The sequence below is a fragment of the Pseudonaja textilis genome, chromosome 3 (assembly GCF_049901715.1).
Source record: "Pseudonaja textilis isolate UNSWEBS1 chromosome 3, rPseTex1.2, whole genome shotgun sequence".
NCBI classification, from domain to species: domain Eukaryota; kingdom Metazoa; phylum Chordata; class Lepidosauria; order Squamata; family Elapidae; genus Pseudonaja; species Pseudonaja textilis.
The window spans coordinates 62,730,426-62,751,177 of NC_141992.1; the positions used below are offsets into that span (position 1 = coordinate 62,730,426).

The following is a 20,752-nucleotide window of genomic DNA, read 5'->3' on the forward strand; positions in this document are numbered from 1 at the left end:
TCAGATGGATCAGTACAATGGAAAGTATAAAAAGGAGAAACAGCTTTCTTGGTATTAAAAATAAGCAGAGGTGTTTTTTTCCCCTTTAGAAAACTCTGTCCCTTTTCTTTTGTGTTCATGGTATTTTTCTTTATAGAGTTCTGTTATTGGATTATGTTTCCCTTAATCTTCTGGCTCTTTTCTCAGCAACACAAAGATAATAAAAATTAATCTTTGCTTTGGCTGAGAGCTCTGAAAGATGCCAGATTTGCTTGAGGTGAGGACATATGCAACTTGGGAAACCTGTATCAAAATTAAAATCAAGCTGAATATAAATGCTGGGTGGCTTTTTCATCTGCTAAAATTATAAGCATGGTTTTGCTTCTCCAGCCACGAAAATATGCAGGGCAAAGGTGTCTATAGTTATGACAGCCTGGCCTAGAAGATATGCAGCCTGTGTGCGTGGCTTTGCTCCATAATACAAATTGATATATATCAGAAATAGTCACAAAAGAAAGAATTTGGTTAGAGTCACATGTTTCAAGTAATTGGATATGAATAGCTTCATGACTTCCTTAGAGATTCTTCAAACCGTAATTTTGTGGGCGGTTGTAATGTATGACTTCAGAAGAATAACTACCATTATTATCTTCTTCTTCTTCTTCTTCTTCTTCTTCTTCTTCTTCTTCTTCTTCTTCTTCTTCTTCTTCTTCTTCTTCTTCTTCTTCTTCTTCTTCTTCTTCTTCTCCTTCTCCTTCTCCTCCTTCTCCTTCTCCTCCTCCTCCTCCTCTTCTTGTTCCTCTCCTTCAAAATAGTGGCAAACCTCTCTAGTATGGCTTGATTTTATAATAAATTATTTTATTATTTAATTAAATAGATGCTATAAAACCAAGGACTAACTTCAAATATCTCATTCATGCTAAAAATGCTCCTGGATCACACATGCATCGCTGTGTGAAAAATATTAACATAATAAATGAATGATGGATAAGTGTGTTGTTTGGGACTATGGTGACATATTCAGAAAAAGAAATGTTAAAGGAAGACTAAAATGGAAGAGAACATTCTTGAGCAACTAAAAGGGGTGGCAGGAAGCATCTTTGTCCACTTATTTAAGTGATTTGCAAACTTGGCAGCTTTAAGATGTGTGCCTTTATAAACTCCCAGAATTTTGCAGCCACCAATGTTGGCAGGGGAATTCTGGGAGTTGAAGTCCACACATCTTAAAAATTGCCAGAATGGAGAAACACTATTTTTAAACAAATAGATATTTAGGAAAGTTCATGACTTTTGTGGAAGCTATTTTGAGAAAACAGCCTTTAAATCTGCTCAAAACCCCAAATATGTTATTGAAGTCCTCCCCCATCCTCACATAGATCCCAAAACTACAGTAAAACGTTGTAATAAGTTATTGTAATAATTGAGATGCTTTGCACTTTTCTCTGAAAGAGACAGGCACACTTTCTAAAACAGGAGTCTCCAACCTTCGCAAATTTAAGACTTGTGGACTATGCTGTCTGCGGAATTCTGGTAGTCGAAGTCCACAAGTCTTAAAGTTACCAAGGTTGGAGAAACTTCTGTTCTAAAACCATCCTACTCTCCACGCCAGGCTCCCTCTTAAGTTAGAGGGCGCCCCTCAGATTTCTGCGTTGAGATTTAGCCCCACTTTCGACATGCTGAAATGCAGCGCTCCCCACCCCATTCCCCCTCTGCTTTTCCCCCTCCTTTTTGTCCAGGATGTGTTACAGAAGAGTATTAAACGCGGTCGTTTTGCAGCATTAATATAACGCAGTGTTTCTTTCTTTTAACGGTGGCAACTTTTTAAGGTGTGTGGACTTCAACCCCCAGAGCTCTCCAGTCACCACGGTGGCTGGGGGATTCCACACATCTTCAAAATTGTCAGGGTTGAGAAACAGTAATTTAAAACAACAAAAACAAAAACGCTTCAGCAGAAAGCATCAGCGCAGAATTTCTGCGCCAGGATGCTCCCCCCCCCCGCTTAATTCCAACGGGGGGAGGGGGGTAGGAATCCCGGCTTTTTCCGCTGGAGGGCGCTGTTGCAGTTTCCAAAGTTAGAGACGGGGGATTGGCAGAACTGGCGAGAAGCCGCGTTTGCAAGTCCGCTTTCTACCTACTGCCGCCACCGTCACCGTAATCTCTCCGCGGGTGGCTTCATCCGTTGTGCGAGGACCGCCACTTAAAGTAGATGGGGAAACCCCTGAAGCTGCGGCCGATTCGTAAGTACATTCCCGTGGCGGTGGGGAGGTGGGGGGGAGAGGGTCGCAAGCCGAGTGGACGCAAAAAGGGCGGGAAGGCGCAAGGTTGGTGGTGGCTTCTGCGGGAGCGTGTCTAGCAAGGCGCTACGTGCTGACCGGGGCTGTTCACGAACTGTGCAGTCTCTTCCTGAGGTGAATTAAGCTCTTTTGCCGCTATTAACATAGCGGGGAGAAAAAAAGAGGAGTTTTCCCTTATTATCCCCCCCCCCCCTTTAATGCTGGACCTTTTTAAAGAGTTGAACATAACTGGGGAGGGTCTCGTCTGCTAGCTATCTAAGCGATCGAATCCAGTTGGGACTCTGGAGTCGAATTGCTTCCTTCCAATGAGTTCTTCTAAGGGGCATATAAAGAGACAAATAGGATGATGATAATGATGATGATGATGGAAAATGGTATTGACCTTATATTCCCTTTCTCCTTATTTGTCCCTGTGTATTGGAAATACCAAAACTTTCCTTCCCTTGCTTGCTTTTATACAGGAAAAGAATGGAGATTTATCCACAGGTTTATTTATAGAAGGTGGTTTAGATTCAGGCATCCCCGTTTTACAGGGTTTGAAAATGAGTCATATAAGGATGAGCTGAGTCTTCAAAAACCATCTTTTGCTTGTGGGTAACGCTGTCCTTGGATTCGCTGTTAGCATGAAGCGTGGTGATCCTAAGGAACACTAACACACATGGAACCCGAAGCTGTTGAGCCAACTTGTTGTCTTCTTGCCTCCATGCCCTACCAGCAGTAATTTTGGATCTTCTATACCCCACAGCTGTTTTTTGATAGAGCTGATAGAATCATAAAACGAAACGGTGCATGCTTGCTTAGCACGCAGAGCTGCACAAAGAACTCCAATATTTTTGCCTGTTTTGCACAGACTTAGAAAATTGTAGAACTGGAAGGGATCTCAGAGACCATCTAGTCTGACTCCCTACTTGGTGTAAAGCATTTCAGATATCCAGGCTATCCAGTCTCCATCTGAAGATCTCCAGGGAAAGGAATGGGTCACTGCATGAGGCAATTAATGACAGCTTTTTCAGTGGGGAAATTTCTCTTCTAGTCTGGGTCTGCTTTTGTGCAGTTTCAAACCTTCCAGAGCAAATCCTCTTCTGTGTGATAAGTCCTTAGATATCTAAAGAGGATGACTGAAATTCCCCTAAATCTTACTTTTTACCAGGCAAACCGTTCCTTTAACTGTCATAGGGCTTGCTAGTCCCATCACCTTCTTCATGGCCATGATCTGAACATATATCTGAACTCTACATATTTTGTTGATGTCCTTTCCTTTGTAGATTGGAGTTCTCAAAACTGGACTCAGTATTCTCTCATCAGCCTGATATAGGGGCTTGCCTGGGGTGAAGTAAAATGGGGCATTTCTGCGCTGTAATCAAGACACTGTGTTCGTCCTGTTAATACCCCCCAAAATAGCCATTCCTTTTTCAGCAGCTGCATCACACTGTTGGATCATGTTTAGTTTATAATCTGTAAGATCTAGGTCAGGGGTCTTCAAACTTGACAGCTTTAAGACTTGTGGACTTGAACTCCCAGAATTCCTCCTCCAGTTCCTCCTAGCTCAGGAATTCTGGGAATTGAAGTCCACAAGTCTTAAACTTGCCAAATTTGAAGACCCTTGACCTAGATCCTGTCTCCATTCAGGTCTCCATCCTATATGTAGGTGCTTTTCATTTTTTTCTCCCCACATGTCAGACTTTGCATTTTTCCCTCTTAATTTCAGTCTTGTCTGTTTCATCCTACTCTTCAGAGTGGTCTAGTTCTTTTTTGAACCTTCAGTTACTCTTCTGAAGCATTACCTATCCCTCGTAGTTTTGTGTCACATGCAGTCTTGATCATGCTCTCTTCAATCCTTTCTTTTGTCCAGGTCAGTAATAAAAATATTGAACAGTCCAAGGCCCAGGATAGAGCTTCATGACACGGTATTTGATGCAAACCCCCAAGCTGATATGGAGCCATGTACAGTATGAATACTCTTTGGGATGGGTGGGTATCATTCAGCCACTTATGAATACATATAATGGTTGTATCATCTAACCCAGTGGTCCCCAACCTTTTGAACACCAGGGACTGGTTCCATGGAAAACAATTTTTCCATGAAATGGGAGGGGGCCGTGGTTCGCACATTACCTAGCTCAGGGGTCTTCAACCTTGGCCACTTTAAGCCTGGTGGCCAAGATTGGAGACCCCTGACCTAGATCCTGTGCACATGTAGATGAAACTTCATTCACTTGCCCGACTAGTTCCTAAAGGGCCATGGGTCTGCAGTCTGGGGTTTGGGGACACCTAACTATCATATATTTTACAGTGTTATTAATGAGGATATCATAAGAGGTTTTGCCAAATGTCAAGTTCTCATTACTACTCAAGTTCTCAAAATCATGTTGATAATTTGCTCCAGGATCTTGCCCAGTGTCAATATCAGATTGATAGCTCTGTAGTTTCCTAGGTCTTTGGTTTTTCCTTATTTTGAAGATAGGAACATCATTTGCTCTACTTCGGTCTTCAAGCATCTTGTTTGTGGTTCTGTTTGGTCACATCTGCTAGTTTCTTCATTACCCTAGGACAGGAGTCTTCAAACTTGACAGCTTTAAGACTTGTGGACTTCAACTCCCAGAATTCCTCCTCCAGTCACATTAGCTCAGGAATTCTGGGAGTTTGAAGATGCTTTTCCTAGGATGTAGCTCATCTGGCCATGGAGACTTAGAGCAGTGATACCATTTAAGTGTTCTTTTATCCTCTCCTTGTCTATCCTGAGCTGTTATTTACTTTTTCAACTAGACTAGAGGTACCCTGAAGGCCAGCTAGGGCTTCATTTCCCTTCTGTGAATAGACAGATATAAAATACAGATTAAGACAATCTGACATTTCACTATCACTTCTGACATCTGTGATTAGACTTTCCTAGAAGTGTTTATAAAAGCCATATGTAAACTCACTCATTCTTCAGGTTTCCTCTGAAAATGACAAGTTCCCTGAGATTTAAGGATCTTTCTTTGGGGGCATAATATTCAGGTAGCAATTTAATCTATTCAAAATTCTTGTATCGGAGAAAAGACATTTGAAATTATCACCCACTTTTGACAGTTGGCAGGTGACAAAAGGTATAACTAAATAAAGATAAAGAGAGTATGTAAACCATATTTAGAGGCTCTGAACATATTCTTTTGGGGCACTCTGACCCTGAGAAAACTATAAATGTCCCTCTCTATAGAATTGGCAGCAGGAGGGAGAGTTTAATGGGGAGAAAATACTGCTGCTAAAATCTTTCTGTCAATGCTCAGATATAAACTGAACTGTTTCTCACCAGAATACAGAAACCTATGAATTAAAAAAACCTCACACGCAGCTGTGAGCTGGGCTTACAATGCTGCCTTCTGAGATTCAGTGATTCGCATGGATGTGAACAAACACTAGGCATTGAAACTGATAGTCATTTGCTTTGCACCCTTCAGGAAAGGGATCCAGGTTCAGTTCTAACCATTTGCACAGTTTTCTACTAAGAGCTGGAATTTTGGCCTGTTTCTGCACAGAGGACCAAAAAGGAAGAACACCACATCTTTACACAGCACGTAGTTTCTTCTTTTATTTATGGTCCAAAACTAATATTTCAAAGAAGAGGATATTACAGTACATCAAATATATAACAGTGCCATACAATTTTTTTAAAAAATAGAACTTGTGCAGAAAAGCCAGAAGCAATTAACAGTGTAGGGCATCAGATGATTCATGCAGGCCATGGCTATTGTTAAAAATGTAGTAACTTTATTAGAAATAGCTGAAGTCTGTTTGTTAAGGAGAAAAACAGTGACCTGGTCAGTGAATGTGAAGGTGTTATGAGTTCTAACATTCATCCATTGTGTAGTACAATATGTACATGTGAAACAGATTTTACTTCTGTATCAGAACATATACAAGTGCAGTCTTCTTAATCACCTATCTATAGTATGAGTTATTGCCCTTCCATTGTAATTTTCTGATTTGGCCAAAGGGAATAATCTCCTACGTGAAATAAGGGAAAAGATAAAAAGGTATCTAGGAATCAGTGGTGGGATTCAAATTTTTTTACTACCGGTTCTGTGGGCGTGGCTTGATATACCGTAAAATCTCCAGTCAGAGGTGGTATTGGCCGGTTCTCCGAACTACTCAAAATTTCCGCTACCGGTTCTCCAGAACTGGTCAGAGCCTGCTGAATACCATTTCTGCTGGGAATGGAACAGGGGAGGGTAGCTGTTATGCAGTAATGGAAGTAGGAGATCTGCTTGGAGATCTAAGCCTCAGCAAAAGGACAACCATAATTTATCAAGGGTGAGACTAGATAATGCCAGAAAAGAAAAACCTCAAAACCAGGTGAAGATTAATTTGTCTTTTAAAGGAAGATTCACACCTGTCTGAAGGTGAAGTGAATCCATGATGTTCTTCAAGACAAAGGTGGCCTCCAAAGGAGATGCAGCCTAATTCCAACTGGTTCAAGTGGCGTAAGGAGCTTGTATTATAGCCCTTATAATTTTGGATTAGGTAGCTTCTATCTTAAAAGCATTCTTATAAAAAACCCTAACCGGGCGCCATATACATTGAGCCCAGTATTTTAGCCTTGAATAATTTAAGAGCTGCTAGTACATAATTCTTTATAACATGCATATTTGATAATGCCAAAGGATGCCTTTGTGACTTTTATTTAAAAAGTCCCTTTCTGGATTAATCCAATGCATAGATGGTAGGGGTGATACCATGATCATAAAGGTAGTTTTCCCAGGGTGAGTTTCATCTGTTGCAGATTGTTCAATTGATTTGCCATGTGTGAAGTGATGGTTTTAGAAGGAGTCTAGACTAATTTATGGAAGGGAATTTATGTAAGTAGCTACTAGATTTCTTGACTTCCAGAATCAAAGATTGTGTCCCTTAAAGGTCAGTTGTTACAAAGTAAGGAAAGAAAAAAGCTTATGCCCACCAGTCTTGTCTGTGATTTATTTATTTATTTGCATCCCGCCTTTATCATATATTCCTCTGCTATTTTCCCACAACAACAACTTTATCAGGTGGGTTGGATTGAGAGAGAATGACTTGCCCAAAGTCACCGAACTGGTTTTCATGGCTAAGATGGGACTTGAACACACAGTCTCTGGTTTATAGCCTGATTACTAGAGCCGCGGTGGCACAGTGGTTAGAATGCAGTACTGCAGGCTACTACTGCGGGCTGCCTGCAATTTGGCAGTTCAAATCTCACCAGGCTCAAGGTTGACTCAGCCTTCCATCCTTCCGAGGTTGATAAAATAAGGACCCAGATTGTTGTGGGCAATATGCTGACTCTGTAAACCACTTAGAGAGGGCTGTAAAGCACTGTGAAACAGTATATAAGTAAGTGCTATTGCTATTGTTGGTGCCTTAACCATTAGACCAAACTGCTCCTCATAGTTCGTCTGATCAGCTGTTGTGGATTCAGAATGGTAGCTGACTCTACAGTATTTGAACTTCTTATTCTCTCCATGTGCTCGTATATTTTTTAATTTTTAAGTGCTTTTCTTTTTTTAAATATGACTTTTATGCTTTTTTTATATTTTGCTGCTTCAGGTGATTGTAGTACACTCCCCAGAACGGTTTTTCTTTTATTATAAAAAAACGTATTATAATGATCGTCCATGTTTCAGTGATATTCAGCAGATGGTTGCTGCATTGCCACATTAATGGCCCGGTTCACCCTCATGCAGCATTCATGCAGTTTTGCAATTATATAGGGTCCCTGCATGGGGGAATCCGTGCATTGAGTGTCTTCTATCAGCACAATCCCTGTTGAGCTTCCCGTACTTTCTTTTTTCTAAGTAGCAAATGTGACATTGTGAATTCAGATTCTGGATTTTTAAAGTATTCCAAACATGTTTCTGAAAAATTAAGAACTAGCTTCTATTTTAAAAAACATTTTATTAAGTTATAAGATAAGATACAAAATACAAAAGTAAATAGAAAGACAATAAGGGGAAAGAGAAGTGAGGAAGGGCTGGGAAAAAGGGGGGAAAAAAGCATTTACTTCTGACTCCCTCTGTTGCAGTAAAATAAATCATTAACATCAAACCACAACTTTTTGCTTTTTCATGGTAATATAAACTAGCCATTTCTACAAACACCTATCAATCTAATTGGTAAAACCCAAATTTTAAAGAGCTAGTTTCTGAGCAAGAGAGTTTGTTGTAATGGTTTAAGACACCAGGCTAGAAACCAGGATATTCTGAGTAAGGAATAAAGCCACTTTGGACCACTCTTTTCTCTGCCCTAGGAAAAAAGCAGTGGCAAGCCACTTCTGAGAATGTTGCTAAGAAAACTGTGTGGATTTGTCCAGATGGTTGCCAGGAGTCAAAAATGACTTGAATATGTGTGCGTGTATGCACGTACACAGACAGACAGACAGACAGACACACGTTTCAAGGCAACCTACTGGCAGAGTTTAAGCTTACTAATTAATTTTAAATTGCTGTTTTAAACAATGTAACTGTCAGATTTAACAGATAATCAGAGTTGGAAGTGACTTTGTAGGTCATCTAGTCCAACCCCCTGCCCAAGCGGGAGACCCTACACCATTTCTGACAAATGGCAGTCCAATCTCTTCTTGAAAGTCTCAAGATCCCTCAACTTCCGAGGGCGAGCTGTTCCATTGGTTGATTGTTCTCACTGACAGAAAGTTTCTCCTTATTTCCAGGTTAAATCTTTCCTTGTTCAGTTTCCACCCAGTGTTCCTTGTCTGGCCTTCAGGTGATTTAGAAACTAGTTTGATCCCTTCCTCTCCGTGGCAGCCCCTCAAATATTGGAACATTGCTATCATGTCTCCCCTGTCTTGTATAACCAAATGACTTAAACCCTATTATGTTCAATAGGGCTTATTCTTGAGTGTGTATTATCAAATTCAATGTACAATAACAGCAGATCTGCAGCTTGGGAGTTCTCCTGGGCTCCTGGCTAGGTGGGGGGGTCCAAAAATGACTCCCATCCCCATCCCCATGTAAATGGACTATGCTAATAATGAATTTTATACAATGTTTCCTTTGAAGACATCAGGAGGCTGTAGTTGGTATTGAACGCAACAGCCTGCAGGCTGACAGGTAAGAGCCACAGCACATGGGTGTTGCAGATGCTACATTGTCTTCCAGTAGACTTCCAAATGCAATTCAGGGAACCTAAATTTGACCATAAAAGCAGTGCCACAAGCAGAAAAGCTGAAGATGTCCACAGGTGTGAAGGGAAGATGCGTTGACCCAGACGTATGCGTTGACTTCTCTGAGGAGTTCCTTCTTATAGAACTGCTTACCTGAAAAAGTTTGGATTGCACATGCTTTAAATATTTGGAAAAAGCCTGGAGGACAGAGTTCTTCCAAACCTTTTAAGTATGAGTAGGCTAGCATTATGATAATTAGTGTTATTTCATTGTTTTGATTACGTTGCTTGTTTTGTTGCAAAGAACCCAGATTTCACAGAAGCTGGTCATGTACAAGTTAATCAGCCAACCAATCAATACCAGCTCGTAAAATGCGTACATCCAACGTTATTTAAAGTTTGTGTGTTGAACTGGGAATCCTCTTTAATCTTCAAACTTTAGTGGTAGAACATTAATTTTGCTGTAAGGAAAAAAGTGAAGGATCAAACACTTTATTCTAAATTCCTAAAGCAGAAGCATTTGTTGGAAGCATTACTTCCAAAAAGCAGATTTTGTCTTAAGGATTTCCAACAGGTCCCATTTAAAGGTTTAATCCCGAGCAGACTTGCACAGAATTTAGCAATTCTCAGTGAGGGGACCCACTGTATCTGTGGCTCCTCCTTTTCTAGCAGCGTGGGCTGGGGATGTTAGAAATGTTGCTGTTGCAGCTTTTTTGCCAGGGAGGGAAAAATTCTTTTTTTTTTCCTCTTTCCTCCTATAAAACTGTCACTCTCTTATTATTTTGTAAGCGACAGAACATGTGTTCAGCTATTAACCTCCCCCACACAAATCATCCTGGAACGCTGAACTGGAGAATGTTTGCTGGGTTGTTTCACATGGCAAAAAAAATAAAATATTTTTTTTAAGCAAACTGGTCTTGGTTGAACTGCAAAGAAACTCTCCACTTTCAGCTACCCTTTGGTTTATTATCTCTGGCCCTTGGCAAGGGCAAATTCCTCTTTACTTCATCCAAGGCCTTGCCTTTATGTGAAGGCCAAACTAACTTTTTATCATCAGAGTTTAGGGCACTGCGAAGATATAAATGAAGAAGAAAATGCTTTTTAAACAATTCAGACTTTTTCCAGTGCAGCTCGACATTGCCTGATTAGTTTCTTATCTAGTGAGTTTAAGTTTGAATCAGAGACTTCCGCATTGCAAGGTTTTAGGATTCTATCTTGTTTATGCTTCCTAAATGACATTGAGCATAGCAGGACTCTTTTTTTTGAGAAAGTCTGTGTGAGATGTGGCCCTCTTAGGAACCACCAACCACCAGCTCTTTATGAGACAGTGGTGGAACTTAAAAAAAAAACTTACATTGTTTTTCAAAGAAGTAAAGGACAATTGGAAAGCCTGTGATTGGGAGCTTTCCCCCATTCAGGTCTCCTCAGGTATGGTAAAACTTGCCCCTCTCATCATCTTTGACCATTAGCCCTGCTAGCTTAAGATGATTTGAATTTTGGTCCCTAAGTCTGGAGGCACCAAGTTGTGGAAGACTGGAGTGCAGCAATAGGCAATCTAGTGACTGTTTTGTGGCTCCCAGATCATTCCCAGTTTGCTCCATGAAAATCCGGCTACAAAATTGATCATTTGAAGCGGTTTGATCTTAAAAGGGTTTGTTTTTGGTCTCAAGATGCAAAATTGATCCAGCTGAAACTTAACTAACTTATTTTGTATCGTGCCACTTCAGAAAAATTTGACTGAAAAACATTGCCTCCACCCTTCACAATATTGTCACTGGTTACTTCCCACTTATTTTTAAAAATTGAACATGCCCCAGGCAAAATGATAACTGGTTCCGGATCTAGAATCTAGATTGTCTCTTGTCTTTCAGTGATAAAATAGGAATGCATCCTGCCTTAATCTGTGAATGTTCCCTCTTTCTAGTTGGTTAGAAGGGCTGAAGGGGAAGCAGTGACAACAGCTTCGGCTTTGAAAGTTTGATCCGGATTATCCAAGATATTGAGAGATACTTTATGAAAGTCTTGAGATGCAAGAAGCCTGATCCTGTAATCCAATTTACTGAAAACAGACTATTTCAATAACATTAATTAATTGGTACTATTCAGATGTGGCACTCAGGCTTAAGCAATCCTGTATAATGTAAATCCTTCTAAAGGCTTTAGAAGGAGTTGACAGAACTACAACATTTTATATTCCTATAAAATCAGTATGAATTGTTTCAATAAAGCGAATTCTTGCATCGAGTTATAAAGCTGGGGTCATGAAGCTTTGGCCATATGCTTCTTTTCCTCAAAGTACTACTTGTACAGTCCTAACCATTGAGTCACAAATCTTTCCAAATATCTTAAGGACACAAGGTGACCTATGCCAGTTTCAAAGCTAAAAGCTCTTCCGTTATCCCTCTTTGCCACCCAAGTTGAACATGTTACCAAGGATAACTCCAACTTTAGAGGTCCAAATGGATTTAATAGATGTAAGCATCTGTGCCACCAAGATTTTCTGGGAACTAAAGTAAATAGAGAGGAAAAGACTTTAATGAAGATGGGATTAACTCTATCCCCTCCCCCAAATATAATTGGCTAATAGATGCTTTGATTTTTCCTTTTTTGGCTAAAGGGTATATATTTTGTCCTTCATCAGAGGACACACTATACAGCAACTTCACTTTCTTTGACTCGAGATTCATTGTTTAGAGATCCATATCTAGAACTGGAACAACATACTGGATTCATTAACTTCCATCATCATCCTATCTGCAGCTTTAATAAACCTAATGTCGCTACTATATTAATAAAACCTGATTTTACAATATCTTTTCATTAGATAAGGATAAGATCATGCAAGATTTCTTTCAGTGCTTCATAATTCAGTTACCCATAGCCCAGTTCAAATGAAATGCAATTTTGCTTGTCATGGGTTTAATGAATGTCGGTTTTCTGGATTTCAATCCCTCTGCATCATCATGGATTTTTGTCATTCTGGGAAATGCAATACCAACACAGCAACAGGAAAGTTGTTTTAGAAAATATATTTTAGAAGCAGGTGAAATGAGAACCCCTGATTTTCAAGCCAGAAAGAGACATTTGATAAATGGGTGGCAGAAAGTTTTAAGGTTGAAAAAAAAGCATCCAAAATTGCATCATAGTAGTCCTCAAGTTATGAGGGGCAATTGGGACTAGTGATTGTCATCACTAAGTGATTTGGTAGCAAAGTACAATATCACATGACTGCGTTGCTTAGCAAAAATAATCCTGGCACTCCCATTAGCCACAAGATGCATGAGTTGTTAAGTCGAAAGCAGCAGGAGTACCAGGTAAGGAGTGCAAAAAATCTCAGTGGGGTGGCGTGGGGGCTTGGGAGCAGGGGGTGCACGAGTGTGGGAAGACCAGGGGTGGAGGTTTGATAGGGTGCTATGCTGGCACAGGAAGGAAGGGTCAACTTACCAGAGCAACTTGCAAGTTTCCTGCTAGCTTCTCCATTCACTGCTTGTGAGAAGCCAGCAGGAAAAGTAGTCAACGGCGATCGTGCGATTGTGGTCCCACTGTACCCATTGGAAGTGCAAGTCAGTTGCAAAGCCAGAACTTTTGAGGACTGGTCATAAATATCATGCTTTCACCACTTGAAACAATTGCGGAATGTGTGGTCAGTAAGTGAGGCCTCCTTTTAACTTAAAAAGTTAGTAAGGACAGGTCCAGGAATTGAACTTTGGGACTAACATGTAGGAGTTGAATCTTGTTCTTTACTTGTACGTTTCCTGTGCACTGCTCAAGTTTATGCAGAATTATTGGAATGCATGGCTTCCTAATTGTGATCTAGCTAGTGATCTACACTTTTTGCATTTGTTTCTGAATGCAGAGCAGAGAGACTTTCACAGCGATGCTATTTACCAGGTTTTGACAATAAATAAACAAACGTCTACCTCTATTTATGGTCAAATATTATGTCTAACCAAATATATAGATATATTTCTTTCTCTTCCCTTATATACTGTATATATATATATGAAAATGAGATCTTAGAGACCAGTAATGGAATTTTTATGTCTTGCTGACATGAATACCAAATTAAGCTAGTTTTTGAAACACTATTTTTCTTTATTTCATTTTGCCCTTTTATTTCACTTGAAACCACATGTATGATGATTAACATCTGATTCACACCAAGCCTTTTTGCACTGTTAGTAGCTCCCCCATATAATTACAGTGCTCACATTGCACATAGATGTAGGGGTGCATCTTGAGAGAGAATTCATTTCAACATTTAGCTACTGTGCTAGCAGATGTAAATATGGGATGTGCAAAGTATAAAATCTTCCTCAATCTGCAAATTATTGATCATTGGATAGGGGTAGTTCTTTCTAAGAATGGAAATTTGTTTGTAGATTGGGGTTGATTAATCTCTCTTTGACCTTTGAAAATTATGCCTTGTATCATCTCTGTAAATGAGTGTAGAAATGAGTACAAAAGTGCTAATTTCATCCTCATAAAATTTTTTTCCAGAGTTTAAAAATCCTGGATAATTCAAGTTTCTAAATTCTGTAGAATGTCAAAACCCGTCTTTTCACGAATGAAGGCAAATATCCATGTCCCAGGATCATGTTGCAAGATCCAATCTGGGTCGATCACTGGGACCAGAGATTTCTTCAGTAAATCCTCTGGTTCCTCTGGCTGACCCAGATTGGATCTTACAAGTCCTTTCCTACAGTTACCTGGCAAAGGAATGTATATAAATCTGAAAGCATAAGAGAGTGTTGCTTATTGTGGAGAAATGAGATGATTAATAAACTATGCAGTGAAAGATTCATAAATCAATCTCTTGGTAGTATCAAGAATTGAATTTGGGAAGAATGGATGTAAGAGAAAGAAACTAGAGTGACAGTAGAACATTTTCAGGAAATTAAAGTAGAGATGCTTAGTAGGAACAAGGTGAAGGTAGAGCTCTGAGACATCATATAAATGAAGGGCCCTGGGCGTGACCTCTCTGTCCCATCAATCCTAACTGGAACCAAACATAGAAAAAGGAGAACAACCATAAAGCAGGGGATCCCATACCCCAAAGCTATCAAAACACAAGATAACAGGGATTTTATCTATTAGCATATAATTGCATGTTAATGATTGTACGTCATGCAGCATATTTAATGAAAACAATGCCATCCATGTATCACAAAAATGTAAACATGTGCTTGATAAGAACAATATTAATCCCAATAAGATTCCATTTACTTTATTTCATAGAACAAAACAAATGTGAGTTCCTCTCCTTGGTTATGGTATAATTTGAGATTTGATAGGAATTGACGTGTGCGTGTGTGGTAATGAAAATATGCATCAAAAAGTATAACACAACTTTCGTTATGTATTATTAAATGACATTGATTGGCTTCTCAAATCTGAATCTCCTCCAGAATTGCTTAGAATACACATATATACCCTTTATATCCCTTTTGTTAACTACAAAAGGGATTTTTGTGTTAATCTTTTCATCTGAAAGGCAAAAATCATATGGCAAGGGAATACCGCATTAAGATGAATGTCAGATTTTAGCTGACTTCACAGCTGAACTGAATACCATCTCGATATTTCACTCTGAGCAGACAAAGTTGAATGAAAAGTTTAAAATGAACCTGTGATGAAGTACTGTAAAAATTGGATTACCTAATGTTGATATAGGTAATCAAGATATAGGTAGATATGTAAGACAGTGGGAATTCTCAATATTGATTTTTTTTTTTCAAATTCTGTGACTTAATCTAAAAAGTGCATATAAAATGAATTTGCTGTAAATTGTAGTTTTTTTTATAAATCCATTTGATTGATCTCAAACGCAAAAGCTGTAAATTTGCCTCCCAGGTATAACTTTGTATTGAAAATAGCCACAAAATGGCATTTGATTTTTCCTTCCATTAAGAAGGCTTTGGGCTGTTTTGAAAGGCAAAAGGTAAATCTTAATTGATTCTCTTTGAATCTAAAGTTTGTGCTTTTGTTTTGTTTGTCCTATGGTCTGCTTGTATCTACTCACCATTCATTTTCTTGTTTCTTTTCCAGTCTGAGTGTTGACTCCAGGACCTATACCTTTGTGTATTTTATAATCCCTACAAGTATCAGTCTCTAACATGGCCATAGCTTCTTTGCGTCATGGAGTGACCATCGCTGGAGCTATCCTGCTGGTGACGGGAACACTGTGCTTTGCTTGGTGGAGCGACAGTGAAATGGGGGTCACTGCACCCAGCAGTGACCCCAAAGTCACGCCTCAAGGAGAAACGGAACTTATGACCAGGGCTTCCTCTTCCAGTCCTGTACTCAGATCAATCAGCTTCTTCTGTTGTGGAATTGGTGGCCTTCTTCTTCTGTTTGGACTCCTTTGGTCAGCCAATGCTGGAATAATTTCCCGGCACTACCAGTACCATTTTTCCAGCAACCTTCAGTACTCCACAGTTGAACCTCTTGAAAAGCAGACATGCAGGTTAGCAAGGTCTTTGTAGTCCTATCTGAGAGATCAACATAGTCCTTTTAACTTGGCCAGCAAATAATTGTCAGGAAGTGTTACTTCAAGAGAAGCATCATGCAAGAGACGAGAGGAATAGAAGGTTAATTTGTCAGAAGCCATCTAGCCAAATGGCATGCTGAAACAGGTGTTCCTTTCACGACTTTTATCTCGGGGTAATCCAGCACCACATTTACTCTTGCAGACCATTAGGCCTTTCTCAACCAAAGGTTGTGCTTGTTGAGCCATCAGTGCTGCCAAAAGAATATCTCCATTATAGTCTACCTCAGTTTCATGACTTATAAATGTGTGGTGCGTGGTTGTAAAATTCTTCAAGTTAAGCTTGATTTTGATAACTTCATGGAACTGTCAATATAGAAGTGGTTTGCCATTACCTTCTGGGATATTTTTCAAATTCCTAGTTTAGCCAATAGACCCTTATTCTTTGCAATCCTTACATCCAAGTTCTAACCAGCCCTAACCCTGCTTAGCTTTGGAGACAAAACAAGGACAGCTAGATAGTAGACTACTACTCCAAAATATTCAGCTAGCATAGCAAGTATTTGGACATAATAAGAATGATAGTCCGAATTTCAGGAGGGTATCATATTGAGACACTTGGTATTAGTTAGTGTATCAACTTCTGCAAAACCGAACAGTCACACAATAAGTATTATTAGCCCATTTTAAATATCATTGTGAAACCTCAGGATGGCTGAATTGTTAGAATTTTGTTTCTCATAAAGAAATTTAATTCACTTGCATGCCCTTCTCCCAGCACTGGGGAAGGATGAGATTAAAAGTGTAACTCTTATACCTAACAATAAAATTACTTTCTCCAATTAATTCTCCGTACCAGACATTATGAAGATTACATACAGCTATTTACAGCTATTTTTCCCCATTTCTTCCTTTTAGTCTAGATAGAGCAGTCTCTGCCTGACTAGCCTGGTTTCGTGATGATTTCAACAGTTATTTCCACTTCTAAATTATTTTTCCCCTTGAAAAAGAGGAAATGAGATGAGCAAAGGTTATGTGAAAGTTTTATCTGTACACAAACCATGTTGTTTAGTAAAACACAATAGAAAAAAATGGGTATGTTTTATGGCCCACGCAGTAAAGATTAATCAGTGGTCATACTGTTGAGTTTTGATACTGGGTGTTTGTTAAGAGTGTGGAAAAAGCTGAGGATCCATTGCGTGTGAATACTACACGAACACTGAAGAAATTTGCAGCACGATCTGCTTCTTCGCTTGCTTTTAGAGGCTGAATGGGAAAGACAGCTTCAAACTGTCTTACACATTCAACGTCTGTATTTCCAATGTAATATCTGTACTGGATAAAGGCTTTGGGGCACACACACACACACCCAGTTTAAAGGGATTATGACTTCTGCTGGTAAAAGAACTATTTACTTTCACATTTTCCTCACTCTGTCTTCAAAGCCTGGAAAGTGATTGTTGTAAAGCCTCATTTCTGCTAAATGCATTCTGGTTTTCTTCTCCATTCTGTTTGGATAGCCATGTTATGGAAACAGGGTGGGGGTGGTGGTTGGAGTTTAGGGCTTGGCTGTGATATGTACAGCAGTTGATTGTTATAAGTCAGATTGACCTGACTAGATTACACCTCTGCCAGACTGGGCTTGTTTCCCTGTGTATTCTTCCTTGTTTTAAATCAGGGGTCTCCAACCTTGGCAACTTTAAGACCTATGAACTTCAATTGTCAAGGTTGGAGACCCCTGTTTTAAATATTGAACCGAGGTTATCAACATTTGTAAATTACTCCTTCAACTGCAACTTGTACTGCACCCTCAAATTTGTTTCTCCTGCTGGTGATAAGGACAGATTATTATGACTTATGGAACTTGGCTGGTGCTGGAGGATGAGAATTTCATTACAATAAGGTTTTACTAATAAAGCATTTGCATATTTTTTCATATATGGCAGAGGAAGAACCTGAGATGCAAAAGATTTGAATTTAGGAATTTGGAAAACTGGCAGATTCATTCGTCTTTATAAACCTGTGATCAGCATGACTTATCTCCAGAGATATATAAGCACAATTTCAGAGCTATTTGAATATATCTCTATCATCTATCTATCATCTCCCCCTCTCTCCCTGTCTAATATCTATCTATTGTCAGCGTACCAATCAAACTCTCCATCCCAAATTCAGCACTCAGAGACAAAGTCCATCCAAGTAAGAATTTATTAGAGAAGTCATATTGGCACATTTGGGAAACAAAAACCTTGTTCCAACCCACACCCACCCCCCCCCCCGCCCCCCCCCCCCCCCCCCCCCCCCCCCCACAAACCCCAGTGGAATATCAAAAACCTGAATCTGAATTCTTGCATTTTCCTCTGCTAAACTCACACCCAGCCCCTTACTGATGACCCTCAAGCCACACTCTCCAATCCACCTTCATTCTGAACTCCCGCCAAGTCCAAGTCCAGTCTAGAGAAATATTTCAAACACAAAGATTCTCCAAACACCAACCAAGATATCCTGAATGTCCACAAGGCTTGAGTGTAAAAACTTTTTTGCTTCCTGCAAAGAATCTGAGCTGGGTTTTATCTCTTAAGGAAGGGGCCTTACCTTGCAGCCTTACTCCCGAGTCGCCCATGCTGCTGCAGCTGCTCTTTCCTTTGAGCAACCCTGCACACACACACGCACCGGGCACAGGCTCCTCTTCATTACTGCTGCCAGCCTCCACAATCTCTGAAGGCAGCATTCTACTTCCTGATGGTCCTGGCCCCATCCCTACATCACATGCAGGCCCCTCATCTGAGTCCTCGCTCTCCAAGGCCTCAGCTGTCCACACCTGCTGCCGGTGAACCACAACAATCTAATATCCATCCATCATTTATCTAGCCTGAGCGAGCCTGCCTATCTATCTATCATCTATCTATCTATCTATCTATCTATCTATTATCTATCTATCTATCTATCTATCTATCTATCTATGGGACAAGTGAAGATACTCCCCCCTGCCCCCGATCTTCTAGCCTTTCTACAACAGATAACAGTGGTCATGCTTGTCTTTATAAACCTTATAATAAATAATAATAATAAAATAATGAATTTTAGGACATGCCCATCCCAACTGATTTTCTTTGTGGTCTTGATTCTGTTTCAGCACCTGGGAAACCACCAGTATTCCCACTTATGAGGAGGCTTTGAATTGTCAACCGGCTGAAAATGCCTTCAGCGACATGGAGTCTCAGATTTCAAAGGAGATCAGGCTGCCCTTATATCAGGTGGTGGATGAAAATCACAAAGGGCAGGGCAGCCGAAGACGCAGCTCCTCTGACGGCGTTTTGTTTCGGAACATTCTACCCAAGCCAAGCTTAGCATCGCAGGATGAAGCTATCATTGTCTGTGACACTCCACCCCCAAGCTATGAGAGCATAGGCTTGTGTGATGGATGATCCAGGCATCTTTTATAGCACTGTGTAGGAATTTCTGGGATGCTGTAGAGATTTGTTTCCCTTTAATTACTTGTGGCACATTGGGATAAATAACTGCTGTATATATATTTTTTTTGTAGGAGCTTTTGCTAAATTATCCAAGAGTAGTCTCAATGTTGTTTTGTAGTATGTGATTAATATGTAAACCTCATGGATGTCCAAATTCTTTGGAGGGGCATCCAAAATATGAACTTAATATAACAGAACTGACTTGGGGAGAACTACTTGAAAGTTAGAAGGAAAGTTCACAACAAATTTAGAATAGAGTAGAGTAGAGTAGAATAGAATAGAATAGAATAGAATAGAATAGAATAGAATAGAATAGAATAGAATACTTTATTGGCCAAGTGTGATTAGACACACAAGGAATTTGTCTTGGTGTAAATACTCTCAGTATACATTCATAAATTCAGGTAATCAGGTTCTGGTTAATGGTTATTGGAAAAATAAAAATGTTATTAATAAAATGATGATCAACTCAACTTTATGTGCATAATGGGATATAGCTGGATATAACTTCTGAACATTTGCAGTAGCAGCAAAAAAAAAAAAAACATCTGAATTGGTAGGATTCATTTATCTGTGGCCAGAGGTTGCACTGGAAAATTAGATAATGAAATGATTTTTAAACAATGAAAATGGTCTTACATCTCACTCACCTGTTTATAACACATGCTTTATCATATAGCCCTTATGAGATCCTTTACAAGAACAGATGCTGTTATTGGCTTTCACTATTACATTAAGTTGCTGGGGGCAATGTTTTATTGGCTTTTTAATAAAACATTGCCTCGGACAATGTTTTATTACTATTACATCTAATTGTTTGGTACACCTGTAATTTAGCCAGTGTTGGATATCCTATTGGTGATCCCATTGAAGAGGTCTAAGGACTATTCCCCATTGCTGGACTGCTGTTCATTCATCTTTGAGCCAACGTAAAACTATGGCAGCGTGACACTGGTTGACTTCACTGCAGTCCCATATCCTGTGTTGGGCACTTCCCTTCCCTAGGGTCAAAAATCTATATCTCTTGAGTCTGCCTTTGGACAATGCTGGAGAAGTGGGGAAATACTCCTTTAATACTGGTGTAGCTCAAGGAGATTTAAGCCTGTCTCACTCACGAATTGAGAAGGAGATGAAAGTAGCATCATGGGAATATGGCATGAAAAGATGTGGCTTGTAGTGATGTGCAAGCAGGTAAAAACTGCAAATGGGACAGAATTTATTTCACAATTGGGAAAGACTCCATGAGAAAGAGAAGGAGGGAGGGGGGAGTCAAGTTGGCTGAATGTGGAGAACTGAGCAAATTTTAGAAAACAAAATGTTTTGTGTTCGTTAACAACCTCTATTTTAATGTATTCCCTGATGTGTGTTTAAGGAATGATTGTCTCACT

General features: G+C 39.7%; 1 protein-coding gene across 2 annotated transcripts; it reads left to right on the plus strand.

Annotated features, from left to right (window-relative positions):
- Window positions 1-1,935: 1,935 nt before the first annotated feature.
- Window positions 1,936-19,825, plus strand: TMEM61 (transmembrane protein 61). 2 transcript variants are annotated; one of them, XM_026707330.2, is made up of 3 exons: window positions 1,936-2,216; window positions 15,450-15,867; window positions 19,025-19,825. In XM_026707330.2, the coding sequence occupies exons 2-3, from the start codon at window positions 15,518-15,520 to the stop codon at window positions 19,314-19,316; spliced, it is 642 nt and encodes a 213-aa protein (XP_026563115.1). In that variant the 5' UTR covers window positions 1,936-2,216; window positions 15,450-15,517; the 3' UTR covers window positions 19,317-19,825. The 2 variants fall into 2 exon arrangements, with proteins under 2 accessions (XP_026563115.1, XP_087786092.1); XM_087929966.1 differs by lacking the exon at window positions 1,936-2,216 and adding an exon at window positions 12,681-12,715.
- Window positions 19,826-20,752: the final 927 nt, after the last annotated feature.

Bases quoted from the DNA above. Each gene is read 5' to 3' on its own strand.
- TMEM61 (XM_026707330.2), top strand. From the start codon at position 15,518: ATGGCCATAGCTTCTTTGCGTCATGGAGTGACCATCGCTGGAGCTATC. The intron at 15,868-19,024 runs GTTAGCAAGGTC...ATTCTGTTTCAG, and splicing joins CTTGAAAAGCAGACATGCAG to CACCTGGGAAACCACCAGTA.